At 50.5% G+C, this 25,879-nt stretch overlaps 1 protein-coding gene across 5 annotated transcripts in view; it reads right to left on the reverse strand.

The window, feature by feature from the left end:
• Positions 1-25,879, reverse strand: part of BCOR (BCL6 corepressor) — a 143,314-nt gene that overhangs the window by 4,876 nt on the left and 112,559 nt on the right. For 2 of the 5 annotated variants that reach the window (XM_011980169.1, XM_011980168.1), the window contains exons 2-11: positions 21,785-21,910; positions 20,361-20,439; positions 16,260-19,091; positions 15,555-15,608; positions 14,888-15,074; positions 8,309-8,572; positions 7,579-7,821; positions 6,718-7,043; positions 6,107-6,361; positions 1,093-1,259 (exon numbers count right to left, since the gene is read on the reverse strand). In XM_011980169.1, the coding sequence (XP_011835559.1) occupies positions 1,093-1,259; positions 6,107-6,361; positions 6,718-7,043; positions 7,579-7,821; positions 8,309-8,572; positions 14,888-15,074; positions 15,555-15,608; positions 16,260-19,091; positions 20,361-20,439; positions 21,785-21,870 (4,493 nt within the window). In that variant the 5' untranslated portion in view covers positions 21,871-21,910. Of the gene's footprint in view, positions 1-1,092; positions 1,260-6,106; positions 6,362-6,717; positions 7,044-7,578; positions 7,924-8,308; positions 8,573-14,887; positions 15,075-15,554; positions 15,609-16,259; positions 19,092-20,360; positions 20,440-21,784; positions 21,911-25,879 lie in introns of all 5 variants that reach the window. The other 3 variants (XM_011980166.1, XM_011980170.1, XM_011980167.1) reach the window with 3 other exon arrangements.

Raw genomic sequence — 25,879 nt, forward strand, 5'->3', positions numbered from 1 at the left:
CGGCCTCCCAAAGTGCTGAGATTACAGGCGTGAGCCACCGCACCCGGCCTGCAAACCCTATCTTAATCCAAGGCCTAAGAAGGAAGTCAAGCCCAAAATGAAAACATTTTCAACAAATTTAAGTAGTCATGGACCATGTGAAGGTAACTTACAGGGGAAAAAAGAGATCCCATCATCATGGAAGCCAATACAACAAGCAATTGTCAAACTATTAAAAACAAAAAACAAAAAACAAAAAACCCACCTCTGTTTTTAAAAGAAACTAGATGCAAAGAGATTAGCAGAGACTCTCCTGAAAGCCTGATCCCAGGACCTCACACAGATCAGTGATCAACCTCTGGCCCAGAAGCCAAGGGAACAGTCGGGAGAAGAAACAGGCCTGGTGGGGTGTGTTCTCAGCAGGGTACAGAGGCCTCCTACCTGTGTCCATGGAGCTGGGGGTTGGGGTTGGCGGGGAGAAGATGGGTCTCTGCCCAATCTGAGGGAATGCTATTTGCAAAGTGTGAAAGACCAAATACATTTCCGTTTGGCTATTTCTGTCACCTTCAGGAAACCCCCAGTGCCCAGCCTCGTGGCAGCATCCCACTCACACAACCAGGAAGATGTTCGGGCTGACTCAGACCTGGGTCTCTGACCAATAAACCAGGGTCAAGGACAGGGTGAGGGCCACGGCTGGGAACGTGGGTGGCAATGGCAGGTCCTGCTGAACCAGCGGAGGGGCAGCTGGCCCTGTGTGTGTACTCCTGGGACTTTCAGCTCAAATATATTTTAAATACAGTGACTTCAGAGATGGTGATGAAGAGTCCAGGGTCTTAAAAGGCAACACCCCCAATTATTCTCGCAGGCCTCAACATTTTCAGAAGCTTTGGTTCATAGGAACATTATAGGACTGACCAAAATTGGGAGCTTTACATCTACATTTGCCAGAAAGGTCTGCTGGATTCAATTCTAGAGGACCCAGTGGTCAGTGTGCTTGCAGTCGCCCTCTGTCTTTCCTCCTGGAATTTCCCGCATACCCTGAGAACCGCCACCGCACAGGTAGGGAAGCTTGGTCTCAGCAGAGCCAGGCTGAGAACAAGACACATCACTGACCTGGTTCCATCCTGGGCACTGCAGTTGACATCAGCGCCATATTCAAGGAGGTGTCGCACAATGTTGAGCCAGCCCCTGGCACAAGCTTCATGCAGGGCGCAGTAACCTGCGTTGTCCCGATGATTTACGTCACAAATCTTGTTCTCCAAGCAGTACAGGACCACTTCCTGTGGGGAGGGGAGGGGAGGGAGGAATGCCATCAGATCACTGCACAATGACCTTGTAAAGTGGACCTCTCTGTAGCTTTCAAAGACATACACCTTCAGGCCTGAGAACCCACTACCTCTCGGGCACGCTGTGGATGTCTTGGCGAGGGGCAAACACATGTGCGAAGCGCCTGATGACAGGGACAGCATCATTTAGAGGTCTGCTGCCCAGCTGCCTGGCCCTGGGCAAGTTATGCTCCGGATTCTCCAAAGCTTCCTTTCCTCCTCCGGAGGAGAGTGACAGAGCCTACCAGGGGCTGCTAAGAAACTAATTAAAGACCCACAGAAGCCCTTAGCTCAGTGCCTGGCACAGTGAGTACAGAGGGATTTGGCTGCTAATGTTTCAGACGACGCATGAATAAGTTCAAGGACATCCTCACTCAATCGATTCATCCAATAGGTAGTAGTGGATGGCGACACAAGTTTAGATAAAAGCAAGGCCAATCAAGGCATAATGAACAATTAAATGAGCTGGAGAACATTTCTGAACTTCAGAGAGAGGAGGATGTGCAAGAGTTTAGGCTGGTCCTCATGCCCCTTGGAAAGACCCAGAGTCGGAGCCTGGGTGGCAGTGCTTCTGTTGGTATCATACACATCATCAACAAATGACATCAATGCTTCCAATAACCCCACCCTCTTTTTGCTTCACTCTCTGCCCCACTTGGGGCTGAATCAATATATTTTCATATTTACTTAAGTTAATGACAGGAATCTAATACACCACTTACCACAACCTACACATTTCAAGAACGAAGTAAGACGATCCTACCCTTCCCCCTTTGCAGAACGTGTTCCGCATCAACAGTCTGCATGAGAATCACTGTTATTAATCTCACTTCTTTGGCGTGTTAATACATTAAAATGAACCGCTCCCAGTAAGCAAAGCAGTAATGTAGTCCATGTTTCATTAAGAAAGTGTTCAAACACATGGAACAGTATCTGCCAGCAGACAACAGGTTACACTGTTTTCCTAGCAGTCATGGCCAGCAGAGAGCTGTCAGGTTCTGAAGACTAGGGGGAAAGCCAGAACATGTGGGGTAGCCCAACACACATTCCACTTGGCAAGGGGGGAGCTCGATGGGTCATAGCAGGCTCTCCTTTGTGACAACTCTTAAGTAACTCATCCGTCACCTAAAATAGGCAGCATTTGAGCCACCCATAAACATAAGGTGAGTTCTGGAAATTCTTTTATGCCCTTTCTAGGACACATCAGTCAAAGGTGATCACTCACTTGAACACTAACTAGAATGTTCTAGATGCTCCCCCTGTGAACCTAAGGCTGCACGCTGATAACCCTGGCCACCCATACCCTGTTGCTTCAGGCCACTGCAGCAGCTCCATTCCAAATCAAGGGGAGGAAGAGAGAAGGCATGCCCACAGAAGCGTCTCTTGCTTCAGGCCCTCACCTGCCAGAAAGCCCACAATCCTCTGAGCTCCCAGGCCACCTGCCCCGAGCACTGGTATCCAGGATACCGCATGAAGCTGCTGCTCTTTTAGGAGGCCCTCACTAGCCAGACTCGAGTGGACGGCTGCAAGCTAATGAGTTGTGTGCCCAGCCAGGGAGAGGCCCTGTCATGTGACTCAGGGATCAGCTCTAAGCGCCACCAACTGCTGTGCACAGATCAATCTACCCGGATCCCGGCAGCTGGCCTGGTGTCCTATCAACCCAGGGTTTATTTGCTCTGACAATTATGGCCTTCACCTGGAAACCTTCATCGCTACTAGGGCTGATTTGAGGGAACCTAGCAGTGAAAGATGTCGAGGCTGAAGGGTAAGTAACTGTTACCCTGGAGAATGGCAGGCAAAGCAACAGTAAACCAACAACCAGGTCAGACGTTTTGCCATTGGCCACCATAACACTTCTGATGTTCCCAAATGTGTATGTCATATCCCACAGTGACCTGTGAGATCTCAGGAAGGAAAAGTGGTTATGATTCTCATTCAACACTTAAGGAAACTGAGGCCCAGACAGGTTAGGCCCCAAATTCAATTAACACAAAATATTAGACCTGTAACTCAGGTCTTTTGGGAACGGGTCTGCTGGGAAGTTTCCAAAGGCCCAGTCAAGGGCCCTGGCTAGAAGGCTGCAATCCAGCCATGACCAGCATCCCTTGCACATTTCTGTTGGGGTCAGGCAGACTAATGACACTCTCCTAGATGGGAGGGTGATGGGATCTTAAATGGGTGGCAACTGCTGTCACCAACAGAGAGAATGAAGAAGCCAGAGAAGTCTGTCTACCCAATACATTACTTGGTTTATTCTCCACGCTGGAAATGGGAGTGTTTGAAGGGCAGCCCGCCCATTCCCAAACAAAATCAAACTGTTTTTGTTGGACAATTCTCTGTTAAGCAGCTATAAGCTGAATGCCATTAACCGCAAAATGTAACCATAAAGGCCATAAACCCGACATTGTTAATTAATTAAATGCCTCATTAACTTTTTTAAAAACATGATTTATTCGATTCATAGAAAATTTAACCATCACCACTAAATGCACACGCACGCGGTTCCACATTGGCATTTTAGCCTAAGAACAGACAGGGAAAGGTTCAACTGTAACTGGCCTTTCAGGTGGTCTATTACAGATCTGAAGAGAGAGAGGGTGTTTCTAAACCTCAAGAACCAGCTTAAGAGAAAACAAAGCTTGAGCAGCCTTTTTATTGCATATGGTATCTTTTTAGCTAAGCAGAAGACTACAATGATAAAGAGGGGTTTTGGGAAACCCCTCCCAAAGCTGTGCCTTCATACCGCACCTTATCCTGTTAAGCAAACTATTCTTTTATTTTAAAGGGTTTACACTGCCACATCTGAATGGACTATCATCCTAACATTGTAATTTCTGACTAAATAAATCCCAGAAAGTTGAACTCAAAGTTGAAAGCTTTTATCTAGCAATTAAAACATTCAGCATTAAAACTGATGACCTGAGAAAGTTCTATAATGACATTTACATTTGAAGCGGAAAAGTTGTCCTTCCATAAACATTCTCAAGCCTTCTTGTACCAAAGGCCTGGTAGCCTAAGAAAGCATGGATCAGTGTTCCTTAGTCCAGGCCTCAGACCCACCTGCCATAGGAAAACCACCAAAATGGAAACTGTTCCTGAGAGCACCCACAAGGGTCTCTTGAAGCATCTGGGCTCAGAAAGGTGAGACTGGCAGAAATGAAGCCAAGATCAAAGACCAGGCCAGGAGCCCCACCGCCCCCACAGCACCACCCATGGTCAGCGAGTTTGCTGCCCTGGAGCCCTCCCTTACCTCTGGTGTTTGCTGGAAGCACAAGTCCATTTTCTCAACCATGTGTAGGAATGAGTGGCCCTGCCTGGCACGCTGCATCTACCCTGTCCTCATAGGTGCTGCTGCTCTCAGCTTACGCAAAAACAACTGGCTGCCACTTGGGTTTAATCTGCAAGTAACTGAGCTAATTTCCAAATCCTTCTAAAGAGTTCTCTCAAAGACAATCCAGAGATACCAAAAAGAAACAAGTTGGTACGAACAGACAAAGGCACATACAACCAAAAATACCCAGCTAGTGCTTCAAAGGACCATCCCACAGGTGTGAGCCGGCATCCCAGTTCCCACCCACACAATCATGCCCCAGAGTGGGCTCTGGGTCAAAGGGAGACTGGCAGCTGGGTCCCCCCATCAGGAAAGGCTCAAGGCACAGCAGACTGCAGCCTGGTTAAGGTGCGCGAGCCTGGGCTCTGGCTGAATTTCGGGAGCCCACAGCTGAGCATGGGCCAGCATGGATCCTGTCGCCTGAGTGCTTCTCCACACTTCACACTCAGCCTGCTGAACCGCATTTTATTTTTACCACGACTCCTAGAGAGCTGACGCCAGCATAAAAAAAAGTCTTTGCCTTGTGGGCTATTACATCACAATCTCAACTGACAAGTGTGTGGTGGGGAGATGCACAGGGGCAGACGTAGGTTTTGAACTGTGAAAAGCGTGATTCCAATGGGAGCCAGTCCTGGAGAGGAGCCGAGTTTGGCGGGATGGGGGGAGACTGGGCTTTGGAGGCAGGCTGCTGGATTATCTGTTCAAATCATGTAACATCTCTGGGACTCAGTTTCCTCATCTGAAAGCGGGAATAATATTAGTTACTACCGCACACAGATGATGAAAAGGTGAAATGAGTTACTCTGGATCTTAGGGGCTCTGTTAATGTAAGCTATCATTTTCATGGACCATGCTGGGAGGAGGATGGGCACGGGGCCTGGGGAGAAGCAGTGAGTTGAGGGAAAAGTCTCAGTCCCTCCTCCAGAGCCCTCAGCCCTGAGGCTACTGTACCCCCTCTAACAGAAAGAGACCTTAGGTCTGCCCCACCGCCCCCCCATCTCTGTGACCTGCACAGCTACTTCCTGCCTACTCCCCCTACACGGCCACCCCTCCACCTGAAACAGTACAAACAGTCCAAGATAGAGCTAGTAACTTCTCTCCCCCTTGCTAATCAGAATCCAAAAGGGCTCATTAAAATTCCCCCAGTCGCCAAGCCCTGGGTTGTGTCAGATTTTATATCAGAGATAAGTGAGCGAGACTGGAGGATGCAGCAGCAGCCTACCTGCCTGAACACGAACTGAACATCAGAGAGGCCTTTCTTTCCACACCGCGATTGAACAAGCCACCAAAGAGACAGCAGCGAGAGTGGGGCTAACACAAACATCCTGCTGGAGCACCGGCCCTGCCCCCTAATGCGGAGGGGGCTGAGCTCTGCTCTCCGTGTCCCTCCCCTTGACCACCCCTTGACCACCGCAGCCCGCGGGCCCCGCCCCCCAGCCCACAGCCCCGGGGAGCGCCCACAGGGACACACCTCGTAGCCAAGCCTGGCTGCCCGCTGCAGAAGGGTCTCGCCAGCGTTCTTATTGACAATAAGTCTCCGTGCTTCCGGTGGCATCGGGCGAGACTGGGTGGTCTCCTGAGGGGAACTTGAGCATGGCAGCTGTGTAGACTGGGAGGCCGGTAGCAGTTGCTGCAAGCGGTCGAAAGGCTTTGGCTCCTGCTTGGCCGGTGACAGATCATAGTCCGAACTGGGCTCCGGCCGCTTTCTGAATCTCCGGACAGTCACCTATCATAAAACCAGGCAGCGCACACGGTTAAGCCCATGTCCTTCTAACAGCCGCTGCTTCCCCTCCTCCCCTCCACGTGACAAACCTGCGTGGAGAGAGGCACTTTACTCCTTATCTTTTTTGGTGGGTGGGGGGTGCCTGTCAAAGGAGGGTTTGGGGGAAGGGGTTTCATTCTTACTAGTCTGAAACTTCACTGCCACCCAGAAGACACGCTCCTCTAGGACAGGGGAGTGACGTGTGGTATGGGGGAGGAGTCCAGGAAAAGGAAAGCTTTGTCCCCACAAGCTGGGAAGCAGGCAGGCAGGCGGGGATGTGCTCGCACAGGCCCTAGAGGGAAGCCGGGGTCAAGAGGTACCTTGCCATCGGCATTCTCCACGTAGTATTCCCCTGTCAGTGGCAATCCCCGCCTGGGCTCCTGAGGGATCAAGTGTTTGGTTTTGCACAGTCTCTTCCCGGATGGCTTCTCGCTGTTGTCGGTGTATTTCTGCAGCAGGGAGGCAGCCTGGCAATCCTCTTCTTCGTCTGCACACAGCACATCTGTCTTCTGGTTTTCTTTAATTTTCTGCTGTTTGGCAGGCGGCCTGGAGGCTGGTGCGCAGCTTGGCTGAGCCTGCTTTTTGCCGCCTGCACTGGTGGATGAAAGACTCTTCATGGGCGGAGAGCCGGAGAACATAGGCAAGCCTAAATACGGAGGGGGTGATGGGGTGGCGGGTGGGTGAGAGACGGGAGAAGAAGCGGGCGTTACACAGTTGTAGCCAGTGCAGGAAGAAAAGCCCATTGTTAACACTGATCACTGGAGCAGCTTCAGTTTTTAAAGATATACCAATTATGTTTTCAAAGCATTAATATTTTAATTATACCACATTCAAACGGCACCTAAGTTAACCCACAAAACGCCAAGTGGCAAGTTGCTTCAAAGGGCCTGGAAGAGAGGACAGAAGCCGGCTCTTCCTGCTCTCCTGCCCCCTACCCACTGGGTCTGGGTGCTCATGACCCAGAGACTGGAGACAGCCTGAGGCTGGAATGAGGGTGCTTAGACTTCCTTCCTGTGCAACCACAGGCAAGGACATCAAGAGAGAACTCCCTGCCTGCCACATCCTCCTTGAAGTCAATTGCTATGGCCTTCTAAGGTCCCCTCAAAAGCCCATTCCTACAGAGAGTGGATGACCCACCCTCCAGGAGCAGGGTGAACACTCAAGGGGTGGCCCCTGCATACCTTGTTCATTGTCACTGGGTTTGAGAGCCTCTTCCGACCAGCTTCTGTTGCCTTTGGCCTCTGCCCTTTTCCTGCCAGGTTTCTCTTCAGTGATGTTAGTCCCCTGAGGAATGGCCTCAGGCTGAGTGGCCTGGGTCACTTCCTTCCTGCTTTGCCGGCCAGGTTTGCCGTCTGCTGCTGACACCTGCTGCTCCCACCGTTCTCTAAGGTGCAGCAAGTGGCGTTGTTTTTTAGGATGGAGCCCTGTTAATTCAATGCACACCTTCAGGTTGGTCAGCTCACTATAATGTGGGTCTTCTAAGTGGTTAGAGGAACTGTTTGTCATTTCCCTCTCAGGCCAGTCATCTAATGGAGAAATAACTACAAATTAATCAAAAAGCCCCCTGGGGGGGAACAAACTGTCTTACGCATCACTAACGGGGTGGGGGAGGGGGTGTGTGGTCACTGGTCTCTGCTTTTGGGAGGGGGCCTGATAGTCTTTGGCCATCTGGGTTCTGGCTTTGGGGGAGGGGAGCTGTGGGTGGCTCCCCCCTCCGGGGTCTCCAGGGTGGGAATCTCACGAGGCAGTGTGGGAATGGAGAGGTCCGCTCCACTGCTGCGCCCCACGGCTTCCCCTCACCGATTCTGTCTACGGGGGCAGCGCGCCGCACATCCACATCTCCTGTCCATCCACTGTGGCCGCATGCACAGGCCCACCCCCCAGCAGGCGGGCGAAGCGGACAGGGCTCACCTTTAGAGACTCGTCGGCGTTTGGCTTTCAGCAGAGGGTCCTCTGGCACCTCCTCCGCAGTGGTCTCAGTGTGGCTGCTGTCACCTGAGACTTTGCGTTTCCTGTCCACCCGGGGGGTGGGGCTGCGCGGCATGTCCGAGGCCACCTGGTCTGTGGGAGGCTCGCTCAGGGGCTGCCTCTCCACAAAGTACTTCTCCGCAGAAAGATCTTTGTCCTCTGGGGCTTCAAAAGGATCGTGGTGCTTGTTTCCAACACTATACTCACCTGGGGGAGGGGAGACAAGAGGGCATTAATGAAGCCCGAAGGTCGCCATGAGAAGGCAGGATTTGGGGAGCACGTGGGACCACCGTGCCCAAGGTAATCGGCTATTGACAGCTGCTTCTTTGGAGACTGGTGTCCTCACACATAGCACAAAACCCTCAGAAACAGAATTTTCCAGAGGAAGGGTACATTGAAGACAAGTAAAGCAGAGTGAGATGCACGTCACACTCGTGACTTTCTCCTTCTCCCTTCTTATGGTTGGGGGCAAGAGGGAACCAAGAAAGATGGGGCGTCAACGCTACGTTTTTTAAAGCACTATAGTCCTTTTAGCAGAAGATGCAACCAAGCTGGGGCTGACCTAAAAATCTTCATGGGAACATCTACTGAGGTCATTATTTTGAAACAAATGGCATGCTGACGGGATAAAAATGACCAAATATCCCCAAAATGTCATCTATCGAAGGGATAACACCAATATTCACCTAGGCCAACCGGGGAGATGAAGAGGGACAGGAGACAAGAGTGTTGAAAGAAGGCCTAGGTCCTTGATGGGCAGCAGTGATCCTCACTCCTGGGGGGCTCTGGGCCTACAGTCCAGGCCAGAGGGAGGCAGCGAATCCCGGCAGACCTAGGCTGCTGGGAAGAGGGGCCTGGCAAAGCCAAAGGCAAGGTTTCCTAACACATACACGAGTTCAGAGAAAACTTCAAAGAACTCGATTTGCTGGATGCACAGATGTGAAACCAATGGGTTGGGTTGTTCTCATTTCCTGTCCAACACAGGGGAACCCCCTTGGGGATGCTGGCCATCCCAGCTGACACTCCTCTTCACACCCTCTGTCACAAGCAAGCATCTACAGACATCCCCTCATTGTTGGTGTGTTTTTCCCATGCCAGGCCAGCGCCTGCAAAACCGCTCATTCCAGGACCCCTGTGCTTGGCCTATCACGGGCCGTGGGGCTTTTCCTTGAATCACCTCAGCCCAACATCACTTCCTACTTTTGCTCTAGCCCACAAAATAGCTCATTAACTGCTTTGCTGGTCACAAGTTTTCTAATACACAATGAATATAAACGATAACTACTTAATGACCACTGCGAGGTTAAGGTGTCAGCCCTTGGCCCGCTGAAATGATCCCTCTCATCACCAGGGTTTTGAGGCTGGTGTCTTGGTAACTCTGAGCTAGGCACACAAGTCAATTTCTAGATGAAATAAGCACACACCTCATCCGCTGATCTCATTCTTCCTCTCCCCAACCCACTTCAAATATTACTCCCACTCCTGACCAGCCCCGCTCACCCGCTTCTCTCGGGGGCATTCCCAGCGGTTCACAGCAGTCAGCTGTGGGGGTGAGCTTTACCGGGGTTGTTGGCTAGCCTGTGCTCTCAATGGTGTGAGGACCCATTCACCTCCTCTTCAAGGGTGTTCTAAGGGGGAACAGATGGGGCTGCATCTATTCTTGCAAAGGAATGGTAGAATGTCCCCAACCGTTCCTCCTCATCCTCACTCACGACAGAGCACTGTATGGACAGGGATGGCTGGGCCTGGGACTCGGCATCCAAGCCTCCACCACGGAATACCACCCCAGGTCTCTGTAGGTACAACCGGCACTGGATGGACACCCAAAAACCTGGCCAAGGTGGTATTCTGTCACAGCAGCAGCAGAAGAAAACACACAAGCTGCCCAAACCTTACACTATGCAAAAGTGGTGACCGCTGCGCTCAGCCTGGCCTGGGGATGCAAAGAGTGTGGGCTGCTCTGTCTCTTAACCACTCTGGCAGTAACAGCGTCACTTTACAGTTGGCCCCCTTGAGTTGTAAAGTGGGACTATTACTGCAAGCCACCTCCCCCGGTGGGCTTCAAAAACACGGTGCGGCAGGGCAGAGGGTAAGGCTGGAGAAATTACTTACAAAAGGACGCTAAGATCCCCAGATCAGCTTGATTTTTAGCCCTGATATTTATGAAAGTTTAAGACGTGAACTGACTGTCCTAGTTATACACCATTTGACTTTCTGGGGTCAATCAGCCGCCCCTGAAAGCCCTGTGGGAGGAACTGGGGGTACAATGTAAAAATGTAAAGACTGCATTACGAAGCGCCACATGTCAAGGTTAAAAGTGTACTTTTATACTTTTAAAGTGTACTCATTTCCCCTCCCTCTAGGTAGGAGAGACGGTTCGAGCCAAGTGGTTTGAAAGCAGAAATGACTGGGTAACGTCACCATGCCTTCCTGGGTCAAAATGAGGCAGCAGCTTAGCCAGTGTGGGGCCCCACCCAGAATGAACTGCCCTGTCTTGGCACCCTTCCCAGAGACACCCCCCATCAAACCCCCATCAGATTAAGAATCTCTCAACCCTAGTGCTTTGGATTTGACTTCCACAGCTTCCATTTGAACTCCAGGTCTCACACAGCCACCTGTATTTGTAACAATCTCAACCAAGTCTAAGGCATCTTTCTCAGGGAGAAAGTTTTCCATTGGAGTTTTGACCTTCACTGCAAACTTCCTAATAGTGAAATGAGTTTATATTTCACCTACCTGGCCTTGTGCCCAAACTACCAGTATATTTTGTCCACAGAAAACCACCTAGAAGACATGTGATCACTTATTTCACAGACTGGCATCAACAGGCAGTGACTGACTGGGGACCTAGTCGCTCTGCTAGGGAGCACCCCCATTGACATGGGGAGGTCTTGCCATCTGTCTTCTCTGGGGCTTCCCATCTAGAAAAGCTGCCCAGTGCGGGTGGGGAGGGCTCCCCTGCACACACCACCTTCTGCTCCCTATTCATGGGAGGCCAGCAGGCTAGGACAAGGGATGTGAAACACACATGATTCCTCCAAGTCCCCACCATTCCCCATTCAGCCAGAGAGGGCCCCCTTTTGCCTCCTGAATAGTCCAGAACTATTATCAGGAGCTCTCCACTGCTGCATCTGGGGTTCACTGCAATCATGCCTGCTCACACACAGTGTAGATGCTTCTTGTCCGCTCTCAAGAGGATCTTTCTGCAAACAAGGCCTATTTTCCTTCCTCCAACCCCTGAGCCTCTCAATGCAAACATCCCAATTCCGCTCAGTGAAGGCCCCCAAACCTTATGCTAGGGTTTCCCTCCATGGGCCAGTAATAATCCTGAAGAACACCCACCTTGACTGCCAAAGATATGCATGGCAAACAGCTAAGGGGGCCCATCATGTCACTTTCCTGTACACTTCACTTGGACCTCCCTCAAATGGGGCTATTCTTACCAGTACCCACAGAAATTACTCGAGGGCAAAGGAGATGGGTGGATAGACAGAGATGGAGGGATAGATAGGGGTCCTAACCATCAGGGTCCTCTTCCATTGTAGTTACTTACAGCCCTTCTATGAGTGGAACGCCATGTGCCTTTGGTCATGAGATCTAGGCAGATGTGAACACAGTTGAGTCCTATACCATCTACCACTTGCTCCCTGCATCATGGCCTTGTAAGACACAGCACATATATCCCATAATTTACCATGACTATGCCATCGCAATACCTCATAGAAGCATCGCCATGGCAACATTTACAAGTCACCGTGGCAACAAAGCAACTTCACCACTGTTATAACCATGCACAGTAAGCCCTAAACAAGATGGCAGAGGACTGAAATTTTTGAGGACTGCCCATGACATCTACTCCCTCTGCAGGTAACATCACCTCCAACAGAGGCCAACCATATTATAACTTCTACCCTCTCCAGCACAGGCATTGGTAGTCATCTGTCTGCCCAAACTCAAAGTAGTTTACAAAGTACATAGGGGCTGCTGTCCTGGAAGAGAAGTTTCCTGAGCCAAGAAGTCCCATGAAACCCTTTCATTTTCACTCAATGCTTTCTCCAGCTCCCACTCAGGCATTGCCACTGAGCGAGTCCTAGGTCCACACAAGTCAAGTAGCTGCCAAGGGAGACAGACACCCAAATTCAAGAAGGAAGGGCTAATATGCACATCTAATATGTATCAACAAAAGTAAATCAATCAGTAAAAATAATAAAACTGAAAAAACAAAAAAAAAAAAAAAAGGAAGAGCCCAACACCTCTGTGTTCCCTACCCCGTCTTCAAAATGCCATTGATCATTCCTATTAATGAACCTTCAATTTCTGAATGAAAAATTCAGCGACCCATACTATCACTAAGAGTCAATGAAAATCCTAACCACGGTGTTGTCCAGTTAATTCAGTTTTCCTAAACAAGCCCTCCCAACAAGATGCACCCACATGCAGGCAGCTGAGGCCATACAGGCAGCATCTGCCATCTCAGAAGCTACTGATGCTGCAGGAGTGGAAGGGAGAGGCTTTGGGGTGGCATCCTCTACCCTCTTTGTGACCCCTGCCTGCCCCAAATCCCCACCCCAGTTTCCATATGCTCACAGCTTGGCTCTGGGCCACAATGACACCCACGAGAGACGTGATGGCCGAGACGGCTCAGTGAATTTGCAGCTGAACGGATCCAGCGCCTGCTGTCCCCTGGATGAGATGGCAGTGGCAGCAGCAAGGACAATGTTTCCTCTAGGTTTCTCCTCTCGATCAACCACAAACCAATGGTGCCCCAGCTCTTCCTTGGCCCCAGTATTTAAAAAGGAGCCTTCACCCTCCCCCACCCCTTTTTCTGCTCTCCCTGCCATGGCTCATTACCTGAGGAGCACTACGTGGGGACTTACGGCTTGCGAGGCCCCGGGTGCTCCAAGAACACAGCCTGTTGGTACGAAGCTTGGAGGGACTTACAGAAGGGGAAAGGGAGGCCTTTCTAAATCATGTGGGGCTCAAGCCCTGCTCCCCATTAGCCACACCGAGTTACTCAGATGTGAATGGAGGGTCTGGCCACGTTACTCAAAAACCAGAGCAAGGGCAAGAAGGCTGGAAGCTGGCTAAGTTCCTGTCCCTTCCTCCAGGACCCCAGCCATCTACTCAGAACAAAGAGGGATTCTCATGTATGGCATTCCCTCTCTTAGAAGCACCTTCCCCCTCAACTCGGCCTTGCCCACTTCTCCCAGGTCCCTCTGACAACCTTCCCAAGAGCTGGTGTTGAGGCAACTCAGAAGGGGGGCTGCGAGTTGGCAGCAATCATCAGGGAGGGGCAAGGCTTTCTTTGCCACTTCTCCCAAGAGTGGCTTGGACTTCCCGCCGCCCTGTAGCCACCCTTCGAGGAAGAGTGAACAACTTTAGGTACATTGAGTCCTTGTCACTTGAGTAAGGCCACCACCTACTAGCAACAGAAACTACCTTCTTCAGCAATGACTTACAACAAATCAGTCCTGGTTTAGCTTACCCAGGATCCTGGCAGGTGGCCTTAGTCTGCTCCCAGGGATGAGCTGGAAGTGGAGGGAGGGGTGTGTGCTCCAAGTAGCAAGAAGCACACTCTCCCTGATCACACATTCTTCCCAAACTGTGTCGGGCACCAATGAACTGCGTTGTGAATGTCAAACCTCCGATGGCCCATGGTGGGGAGCTCTCAAACATACCCAACACTTTCAAGTGTCCTGTCTCAGGAGGACTTTGCACCCACTCCTCCAGTTAGTTCACCCAGACACCCTAATTCCCCTTCGCCCAATGAGGTTTCTCATGTTGCAAGCAGACCTAAAGCTTCAAGCTTGCACATTTAAAAAAGAAAGAGGAAGACCTTCTCCACTTGCTACCGACACACCTTACCACCCTGGAAGACTCCTGGGCAAATCCCAAAGTCAACCCTGTTGGTTGGGGGAGCGGTGGGGACGGGACCTGCTGTAAGAACCAAAGGGAGTGTCCTGAGGAAGATACTAGCTTTCTCTTCACATCACTTCCCCTCCAAAATGCAAGTTGCCCTCTGTCCGGTGAGAAGAGCCCCCTAATGCATGCCAGGCTGTCTTGGATTCTGTGGCCAATTCTCCAATTCTCCCCCACCCCCTATGGTAAATCATCATGCTCTTCTTTATGGTGACTTCACCATGTTCATTCTACTTCAACAACATCTATGCCTTTGGAGGGAGAATATAAGGACCCTCCATTCCACATCAGACTGTCACCACAGGGGTGGGGCAGGAGATGGCTGGGAAGTGTCATTCCACTGCTACAAAATACAACCTGTCCCTGTACCAAATTTGCTACTGTCATACCTCTGCTACATTGTGTTACATTAGACTGTTACCAGCTCTAGAACCAGTGCTTCTTTGGAAAAAAAGATGTGTCCCAGGAAACTGTCTTTCACAGACGCCTCATTCCTGGTTGCCACCATTCATAAGGACAGTCGGCCCTTCACTCCATGCATGGCAAAAGCAGCCCATTTCTCCGAGTAGACGCCAACACAGTAAACTGCTCGGGTTTACTTACATCTCTCACTTTCGTTCTGGTCGGCAATGGCCTCCTCCAGGGCGACCGACTTTGGCTTTTTGTCCTGATTTCCTTTCAACCTTTCCCAGTCGGCTGGGCTGAATTTGCACATCTCGGAGTCTTTGGTTGCTGGGTGGCCACCTTCTCTTTCTTTCATCTCCAACTCTGAGAAGCGCATCATTGCACGCTAGAAAGAGAATGGAGATGGGAAAAAAAAAAAAAAACAACACCTTACCATAAAAGCTACTTCATTTGCCTTATCTTAAAGGAAAGTATTTTCAAAGAAAAGTGCCCAAAACCAACCACAATTTATGAGATGTAACTCAGATATTTTAAAGTTTAACAGATAAAACTTAAGAGTATCTATATGTAAGTAGTCACACATTCTTTATTCATAAAGTCATGTGTATATAGATATATATGCGGTGTGTATGTATATCCACACATACACTATTGCATACAGACAGACATTCTCTTTTGAAGGTAAATAAAACAAAACGAAAACACAACGCAAAGAAAACAAAACAAAAACACAACAGAAAAGAAACAAAATACACAATGAATAAAGACGACCATGGCCCACAAACTTCCCTTTGTATATTTGGAAATGAAATTTAACTCAAAAGGTTTATGTAAGATTCTAGTAATAAAAATTTGAAGAACTGACCTCACAGTAAGCAGCGGGTAGACATAAAATACTGTCCTCTTGTAATCCTTCCATCTATGTAATTAAAATGGGCACTCAATGGATCATTTAGATAACTTCATCCATTTTTATAAGCATAAACCAATTTTTTTCTTAACATTGCAAAACAATTTGGCTTTATTCATCTTTTAATTAAAAGTAAAATATCTTAAGGAAATTCCTATACAACATCTACCATAATTCACTAGCAAATTAAATACACACTGTATCCCTTTAAGCAACCTTTTTTTTTTTTTCCTTTCTTTTTGGTGAAAAATTTGCATGAATCCCACAGACATGCGGCTGCTACACATCACCAGGTATCAAGTAAGGCATTCTAAGCAGCACTTCTAGGTATATTTGTTATCTTACAGGCAGAGAAATCAAAGCAATTGATAGGTAAACGTCATGCAGTCTTTAGATACCCTTCACAATAATTAAAGCATCTGTTATCAGCAATTGAGTGGAGTTCCCTTATAATCTACAGAATAACTTAAAGCATCCAGACACGCCTCAGTGCTACCGCTCACGTTCTCTTACTGGCCACATTGCATACATTCAAATTACCACAAGCTTCATTCACCAAATCTGCCTGGTGCCCTGCCCTACCATACTCCCCCAGTCCTCTTTACACATTAAAAAACTGACAACCGGTAAAGTAACTGAAATTCAGGTGAGGGGGCTCACCTGCAATGCCCGCTGCTCCCGGCTGAGCTGACTGGAATCTGCATACAGTTCGGTAGTGACACATTTGAATCGGTCACCCACGTAACCCGCTGAGTTGGCGATTCTCTTTGCCAGCTTAGATGGCTTCGGTTTCAGAACTTTGCCATCATTTGATTCAGCCTCATCAGCTCCATCTTTGGTGTAGGTGGGGGTCACGTCCACACTTGGTGGGGCACTGCCCACACAAAATGGTTTGGGATCCTCCTGGGTTTTACCAAAAGTTACAGCAGGGCCATCGCTCCCCAGAGTTGGCTCCAGGAATGGAGTCGAGACTGGCAACCCTAGGTTCTCTTTGTTGGTACCTGCCACAACACTGTCCTTGCTTACGCTGAAGACGGGCTGTTTGAAAGTGTAAGTTTCGTGGAAGTCACTGATGCGCCCCAACTCCTCTCTCAGGGCGATGAAATCACGGTGCTGCTGCAGGGCCGGCTCAGCTGAAGGCTTAGGGGGCTCAGCGCTCTGGCCAACGCTCTCTGCTGCAAAGCTGGGTTTGGACACGTTTGTCTCAGTTTTAGCATCTGGTTCTTCTCGGAGAAGGTCTACGTAGACAAGCTTGTCGCTTTTGACAACAGTCTTCCCTTGATTCCAGTTGGGGTTTGGCTTTAGGTTCTTGTCGGTGGGGACATCTGGATGTAACTTGGTGCTGCTTGTTTCCAAAATCTCGGAAAACCGATTCCGGAGTGTTGGGTCCTCGTAGCGTGCTCTCTCATGGGACCGGGACCTCCTCTCTGGTTTCTCCTCTTTAGTGATCTCTATGGGCGTGTGTGGTATCAACATGGGATGCACCATGCCCAAACCCAGGGCATCTTGATAGGTCACAAACTCTGGACGGCCGGTGGGCAGCCCATAGGGCAGTCCAGGCTTTGGGGCAAGGTGCCCAGGAAACAGACTGCCATTGGGTAACAAAACTGGATGAGGGTAGACAGGTCCTTTGCCATGTAAAGAGAGGGGACTTACGGCAATGCCCTCGGGGGCTGGGTAAGGGAGGTAACTCCTGGGGTAGGGAATTGGTGGGGACCTGAATGCCTCATTTGGAGACAGAAATATAGAGCTTGGTGGAAGGCCGTTCTCGTTTGCTTTGAAACTCGGTTCTGGGTTGCTGGCTTTGGCGCCCTTGCTGCTGGTGCTGCTACTGTGCTTGGCAGGAGTGGCCGGGGGCTGGCCCACGTGCTGAATAACGGATGGTGTGGTGTCTACGGAGCTCCTGCTGGTTTTGGTGCCATCGGCATTGGCATTGGGGGCGGGTGACGCAGAGGCTGGGCGGCCTGCACTCGACACTGACCCTGAAACGTTAGTAATGACGGCATCCGTGCCGCCCATGCGCGGACATGATGAACTCCGCTGCTGTGGTATTGCCCAGTCCAATGCCTTGTTTTTCAGTGACATGCTTTTGCCATTGTTCTCTTCGTTAGGACTTGGCCCGGGCACCACCCAGGATGAGGGAGCAGTGCTGATGATTTCAGATCTATAGATAGCACAACCATTTCCTGGAGGAGATAGTGTTTCTTTCGGAATCTCACTTCCGGAGAGCACTAAGCCACTTCCAGCCCTGCTGTGAACCAGGACTGTGGGAGCCATCTTTTTCATGTGGTCAGCTTTGGAAGCATCTACATCCACCACTTTAGAAGACAAGTCTAGTGGCTTATCTGTGACATCTTTGGTAACGGTCTGCTTCTCCAACAGTGGAGGTGAGCTGCCGTCTTTTCTGTCTTGAACCGCTGTCTTCCGGGCATGCCCGGGCACTGGCTGGGCACCTTCGCCCCCTTCCGGAGCCTTGGGATACTTGCCGTTGGAGAGCCTGGCCGCGGGGAACTCGCTGCTGACTGTCATGTATGGCTTCGACAGGGCAACTGAAGGAGAGGTGGAGATCCTGGCATAGTGCTTGTGGAACTCCGAGTAGGTGTCTGCAGAAGGCTGGGTGGGAAGGTGGACTCGGGGTGAGGGCCGAGGCGAGGGAGGCAACAGGAGAGCTGTGTCCCCCGGCAGGCCACTGGTGACCGCCTTGGCAGAGGGAACCCTGGGCTGCTTACTGTTCTGGATGTGAGGATAGGCGTGGGAATCAACGGGATTCCCAGGGCTGACGCCCATCTTCCACGGGAGGCTTTTGTCTGCGCAATGGACGAGAGGCGGGATGGCTGGGGAGGCCGAAGGTGTCGAGAGCCTCATGGGCGATGCCAAGGATGATGGGATGTGGGGACCGACGTAGTGAGGTGGTGGCAGGTAGAGAAAGCGCTCCCCGTTGGTGCAGACTGGAGAATACAGCGGCTGGGCCAAGCTGTAGGACTGCTGAGGTAGCAAGGCCTTGTACATGTTCAGTGAATACTTATTTGGCGAGTCGAGGAAAGGGTAGATGGCTGGCGTGGCACCCTCCATGTAAGGATTGACCCAGGGCAGCCGCAGATAACTAGCACCATTGATGTTGAGAGGGCTCTGTTTGTCGCTGGCAGGTCTGTCCAAGCCCAGTGTTTCTGCTGTGGCTACAGCACTTTTTTGTATTCCAGGCGGTGTTTTGTATATAGCACTGAAGCCATTTGGGGGTTTTCCAGAGACGGCGGAAGCCTCCACTGTCTCGGGTGTATTCGGTTTGAACTGCATCTCTGGATTTCTTTCCGAAGAAAACCCAAGGCCACCTAGGGTGCCCGTGGCAGCCTCCCGACCTTTCTCTGAGCCCAGTCCACACAAGCTAGAATAGACGATGTTTCCGGGGACCCGGAGCCCTTCTCGGATCAGGCCAGTGCGGTCCATGCTCAGTGCTGCCAGGCCATCGATTCTATGGGCCGTGCTCGCATCCACCTTTGCAGAAGAACAACACGGGTGTTACTGGGGGACTCCTTCAAGGCAGCAGTACCCGAAGACACTGCCAACTAGTTCATCGTGCCATCAGCCTTAACATTCAAGCAGAAAGGGTTAAAGACAGGCTTCAGGGGGTGGGGATCTGTTTCCCCTTCCCTTTATCCAAACCCCTTTGCTGCCTGCCTTCTCACCTCTCAACTAGTATCCTGGAAGCAGGGAAAACGTTGCTCCCTTTGGACTGGAGGCCCATACATTAATTCAGTCATCTATTAAGTCTGAAGATTTTGGCCAGGCGCAGTGGCTCACGCCTGTAATCCTACCACTTTGGGAGGCCAAGACAGGCAGATTGCCTGAGCTCAGGAGTTCAAGACCAGCCTGGGCAACACGGTGAAACCCCATCTCTACTAAAACACAAAAAAAAATTAGCTGGGTGTGGTGGTGTGCGCCTGTAGTCCTAACTACTCGGGAGACTGAGGCAAGAGAATTGCTTGAACCCGGGAGGTGGAGGTTGCAGTGAGCCAAGATTGCACCACTGCACTCCAGCCTGGGTGACAAAGCGAGACTCCGTCTCTAAAAAAATCGAAATTAAAAAATAAAAATAAAAAAGTCTAAAGATTTTTACCTTCTCAGCAAAAATTATTTGCTGCAACTGAGAAGCCACCAACTCCAAAACTCTCAGCATCACCCTCATGGAGTACAGAATTCACACTAACCCTCCCTGGGCCTGTCAGGCTTGGGGGTGGGTGTTCACTTCATTTCCCCTGGGTGCAGGAAGGCATGACTTAACAGAACAAGAAACAATCTTCGATGGGACAACAGGAACAGAAGACTTTAGCAGCCTCATTTCTAAATCAATAAAGAGGCCATGGGTCAAACTGTGGTTGTGTCTTCTGACTTCCTCTCCCTTGTGTCTGAAGTGACAGTCCTGTGTTTCTTATTTTACTGGAAAGGTAAACCCTAAGGGGCTACTTGGAGGCTGGAAATTTATCCAGCTGGGAACGCTGATGTGGCATTCAGCTTATGGAAGAAAAGACAGTACACATCCCACCAGTCACTAGGGGACAGGGACATGTGTGGCGAGGCAGGAAGGCAAGACAGGAAGAGCTTGGGTGGGGGCCTTGTCCTGTCGCAGAGGCCTCCGACTCAGCCCTGCTCTGAACCGCCACCCCTACCCCATTCCCCACCCTTTAAAGGCCTGCAAATTAATACGATTGATTACAGATCACTGATATGCAGACATGGCATCAACAGAAGCTGTTAATCTCTTACCACGCTGTGGTTCAAGGGATTCTCTTCCCTCAGTTCCAGTCTGGCTTTTGAAGCGTCACCATCATTTACAAGGATTTTCCTATTTAAAAGGATATACCAACTTCATGAAAGCATTCCTCACTAAATCTATCTTTCACCGATCTCCCCAGAACAGACCAGTTTCTACTAACCCAATTCTTAAAACTGTCCTTAACCCTCCGTCCCCACCAGCTGTCAATGGCCCATATTGAAAGTTGCCCCCAAATGGTGATTCAACTTGACCAGGAAAAACAAAGGAAATGTAAAGCTTTCATGAATCACAAATATGATGTCCCCAAGGTAGGTAAGCCAGAAATTAAGCAAAACCACTTCTCCCTCAAGATCTTTTTCTCTAGAGGTCAAGTAGGCCAACTGGAGCTCGGCTGTCCCAGCCAACCCTTATAAACTCTCCTGGAGGGTAGACATGAAGTGGTAACACAGCCAAATACCAAACGGGGCTGGAAGGCTGGAGTCTACGGGCTGGTGGCCTCAACTACTTCCGTTTTACCCAGGAGGGTAGGCTTTCAAAACTTTTCCCAAAACAAAGTTAGGGACCATGTCCTAACCATGGAAACTGGTTTCCATGGTGATAAAAAAGCCATATTTGACTGCCTTTGTCAAAATGACAGGGGGATACACACTAGTATCATACAAATGTCAGCTGTTCCAGGCTGAAGAGGAAGTTGCACATCTGTGCCAGGCTGCTGCGGCTGCCCTGGGACTTGTTATCAGAGAGCATCGATAAAGAAAGTGCTTGGTGCCAACTTCCAAATCCCCAGGATAAAAATCGCTGACAAGCAGCAGAGGAAAAGTTTCCTCATTACCCCAAAGAGCAGCTTCAATCATCTACTGCTTAGCTGCCTCCACCCCACACTCCAAAATTACTGATTAGGAAGCATAACAGAGCTGTCTGGCGACCAAAAGCAGGTGCCAGTGGCCTCCTGGAACACGCAGCAGAGGACAATGAGAGATCCTGGGCTTCAATGAAGGAAAAGGGTGGCGCTCTCCCCATTTATTACTGAGCAAACTATTTGTTTTAAAAGCACATCGAATGCTGCTCCACCTGGGCCCACACTCCTGACATTTAGAGTTAAAGCAGCATATAGACTGGGATTAATTCTCCTTCATAAATATGAAATAATAAATTAAGGACGAAAGTGCACTGAAAGGCCGCTTTAGGGGCTAATCTTTTAAAGGGCGGCAATGCTTCGCTGAGCCAGGTTGCCTGTTAAAACTGTAAATCAAGAGCGGCCGACTAGGCAGGAGCTCTTTCTTTCCCACCCCTTTTGGGCCCACGGTGGCTGTGAGAAGGTGAGGGGTGCTTCAGCATGGACATAGGCTCCACTCAGGAGCGTGAGGAAGGTGCCCACTCTCCCCTCAGGCCTGGCCCAGGTGGGCGCATTCACCTGTCTTCGCTCGCCCCACACATGCGGACCCTCTCGCTGTTCATCCAGCTGTGAACGTTCCCATACAGGGGGGTTGCTGAGAGCATGTCGTCTTCTGGGATGGCAGCTTTGCTTCAAGCGTCTAGTCTGTTTAAAGGAAAGAAAAAAAAAATCCCAGGAGGTTCAGTAAAGGAGAGCCAAACAGGGCGCTTCTTTCTAGGTGATTCATACAGGATGCAGATCGGGAAGGCAGGCTGTGCCTGCTATCTACAGTGGTCTGGGAGCCAAGGACAGACACCTGACTCGAAGGGACAGCGAAGGGGCAGGCAGCTTCCCTGCTAGGAGGTGCTGGGGCTGGGGAAGAAGTTTAATTCGAAACAGGCAGCCTCATCCAAGGCACAGAATGCATCCAGGACACACCACAGCACCCGCCCACCCCCTTTCCTCTGAAAGTGTACAGTGGTCATTCATTCTTGCCACTTGTTAAAGAAGGTAGAGAAGGCTTGATTCAACAAGGGGAGGCTCTGACAATAGGTTCAGGGATGCTGCATCACTGGGAGGCACACAACTGATCTTTCCTGGGGCCAAAAGGGTGCAAGAAGGGTGGAAGGCACAATAGCGAGGTGAGCAGCAAGTCCAGGTCTCAAACTACCTGCGTTTCTAGGGCTGAATTTCCAAGGCTGTCGTGTGTGCAACTTACAGATTGAGGGTGAAAAAGAATCGGTGGGCTGGTGACCTGTCCCACCGGAGCCCTGGATTAGATTAAGCACCTAACCCGGGTGGTTTTGCCTGGAAGCTACAGAGGGAGGCGGCTGAGTAATTCAATGACGCCTGCTCGCTGGGGACGAGAAATCATTAGCGAGCACAGAAGTCTTAGCAGCCCTGGCTGATGGGCTCCAAGCCGCTGGCACATGGGGAGCCAGCAGAAGCCACCCATTTTCCACCTCCTGGGAGGGGGAGGTTGCCAAGGCAGAGGAGCTCAGACCACCTCCCACCCCCTCTTACCTCCTCTGCCCACCGCCCCCACCCACATCACATTCTAGTTTGCTGCATGAGTGAAGGGTCAGGACAAGCTGCATTTTATTAACAGGATTATCACGGCGCGTGATTTATCCTCGTGCAGGATTTTAATTGCTCTTTGGAGGCTGAGCCGTTTCTTTTGACTGCGCTTCAGCCCATATCCTGCTGTTAAATGCTGGGTTAATAAGTAGGGGAGCCTTTAATGCCTGGGACCGATGGCCCTCGGCAATTCCCTGCTCACAAACACATCTCAGTGTCCCTTGTCCGGACTGGCCATGGCATTTTTCCACGGGACCCAAACCTGGGTGTGAAATAATTGGTGTGCAGATCATCAGGGGAACTTTCTTCTCCTCCCTCACACACCCACCCACACAGTTTCCGAAAGCCCAAATGTTCCCTAAGTCGACACATTTCCTTTGTTAGAAGGAAAAAATATGCAAATGCTTGCTTTTACACTTTAGCACACGGAGCAGACTGCCAGGTCGGTTGGGTTGGAGGCACCAGGTCCGGGGACTTTTCTGTGAGAGTGACTGAGGGTGGGGGTTAGGGGGACACCTGGGGGATGGAATCCCAAAGCCGGTCTGTACTTCCTCATTTCTTTGTCCTAACTAGGTCTTTTGTCCACCAGTATCCCCCGTGGGCCCCCATCCATAGAAGAACGTCTGTTAATCAAAATCCACATACACCGACACACCACGTATAGTTAGAGCTCAACAATGAGGCTGGAAGAGAGAGAAAGGGTCCAAGAAAAAGGCAGAAATCTGCAGAGGCATCAGGCATGATGGGGTTCTGGAAAGCTACTTCCCTAGGAAGGGTCTCCAGACAGCAGCTCTTCCAGTGGGCTAGCCATAGCGCCCCCAAAAGACTGACTCAGCTGTTGGGGAAGGTTCTATAAGGGTTCGTGGGCTTTTCTTCCATCTTGCAAATACACAAATCAAGTGGGGAAGGCCACCACTAGTGCTGGGCAGACCACAAGGCACATTCAATGTAGTGGCAGTGTCCCCTCTCCGGCCCCTGCTGCCCCTTCTAACAAAAGGAGGACATCCTGGGTAGGATAACAGAGAAGGTGGAGCATCATTCCTGGGTGCCAGTGTGTCCCCGTCATCAGGCTACAGCAGTGGGACTGCACCATGCCATCCCCTCACTGTGCCATGATGAAATGCAGAAATTACATCATGAACCAAAGGGTCACTCAATCAAACCCCCAAGAAAAGGATGAGGGAAGAAGTGTGTGCCTAATGAGCCTCGATCTTCTGCTGTCCCCGTTCTTAAAAATTGGCCTCCCCTTTAAAAAAGCTGCCTCCGGCCGGGCAAGGTGGCTCACGCCTGTAATCCCAGCACTTTGGGAGGCCAAGGTGGGTGGATCACCTGAAGTCAGGAGTTTGAGACCAGCCTGACCAACAAGGAGAAACCCCGTCTCTACCAAAAATACAAAATTAGCTGGGCGTGGTGGCACGTGCCTGCATTTCCCAACTACTAGGGAGGCTGAGGCAGGAGAATCGCTTGAACCTGTGAGGCGGAGGTTGCGGTGAACCGAGATCGTGCCACTGCACTCCAGCCTGGGCAATAAGAACAAAACTCAAAAAAAAAACAAACAAACCTGCCTCTTACCCATCTCCCTTAAGTAGACACCTCGTGCAAAGGACCTCCCGGCACCTTCTTGGGAAACAGAATCATTATACTGAGGCCCAGCCCCGAAAAGGCCAGCGGCTGCTTCCCTTCAAAGGGCCTTTCTTCAGCAAAGGCCACCTGGACTTAGCAGAAATGTGACTGCGGTTTACAGGCACCTGGACCTACTGGGTGCTTTCAAAGCATCTCCCCTTCTCCAGGGCTCCTCCTTCGGGGTTTTCCATATTTATGGTGCAGAGATAAATGATACCAGCCATCAGAACGAAGTGTTCTCAAATGCACAGGGTCAGATGGAGGGTTGAGGCTAGCAGAGCGGTTCCCTGTCGTGTGTGTGTTTGCGTGCGTATGTGCTTTGGGAGGAAAGGGGTGGAGGATGGGGCTGAATATAAAAGCAAAAGGGGGGAACACATTGTTGGATCCTGCTGTGGACTTGTGCACACATGAGCGCGCGTGCGCGTGCGCGCGCACACACACACACACACACACTTATAATCTTTAGCTGCCCCATGAACTTTTTGTGAACTGTTTAAAAGTGGAGGTCTGTTGAACAAACAGCGGCGCCACTGCCAGCCATAATTTCATTGCAACAAGCTAAAGACTTTTAACTCTTCGGGTTCCTGGCCAAAGATGGAGGAGTGGAAAGGGCCAATGAGCAACGGCCCTGGCTCGCAGGGGGCCCTCCTCCTGGGTGACAAAGAGCAGTCCAAACCCACAAAAGCAGGGGCCTCCTTTGCAAAAGGCCATACGGCTCACACCAAGCCTCTACTGAAGAACAGGGGTCACCCTTACCTACACCCCACCCTGGTTTCTCTGGCATGTACAATGAAGGGGACATTGCAGTAAGAAACAAAAAGAGACTGGGAGGCAAAGTATAGGGACATCGAACTTCTAGAAGCTGCTGTTGAAATAGCTGGGGCCTTTTTTTATACCTCTAAGGCCAAGTGCTTCGAAACTGATGTTGCTGACCCTTGGCAGCAGAATACGGTGGAGAGGGCAAATGATCTGATTTCAATGACAAACAGCGCCTCAGGGTGCTTTGCAGCTATAGATGAAGCTCGTTTGCTTTTATTTTTCAATGCCCACCTCCACCCCCCACTTCTTCCAAATGCAGGCTATGCTTCCAGAAGTGCCAAGATGTGTGAAGTCACTCATGAAAAGCACTTTACAAGCACCAACCTGTTCCACTGTGAGCTGCGAAGCTGCACCTTGGATCTGGGTTTTAACCCTTTTTTCTAGTAGTGGAGAGAAGTGGATAAAGGTGCTGGATAGGGATGAAGGGGAAAGAGGGCTGAGAAGAGGTCAGATGGGGAGAATGTGGGTCTCTAAAGAACAGACTGGGAACTGTTCCAGCTGCCTGCTGGAACATCCAGGGCCAAGTGGAGAGAGCTGGCTTGCGAGAAGCAGGCATGCACACTGCACACTGCGTGGTCTCTAGCTCTTAGCACCAAGGAAATGGAACGCATAGGA

Source organism: Mandrillus leucophaeus, unplaced genomic scaffold, assembly GCF_000951045.1.
Source record: "Mandrillus leucophaeus isolate KB7577 unplaced genomic scaffold, Mleu.le_1.0 Scaffold209, whole genome shotgun sequence".
NCBI classification, from domain to species: domain Eukaryota; kingdom Metazoa; phylum Chordata; class Mammalia; order Primates; family Cercopithecidae; genus Mandrillus; species Mandrillus leucophaeus.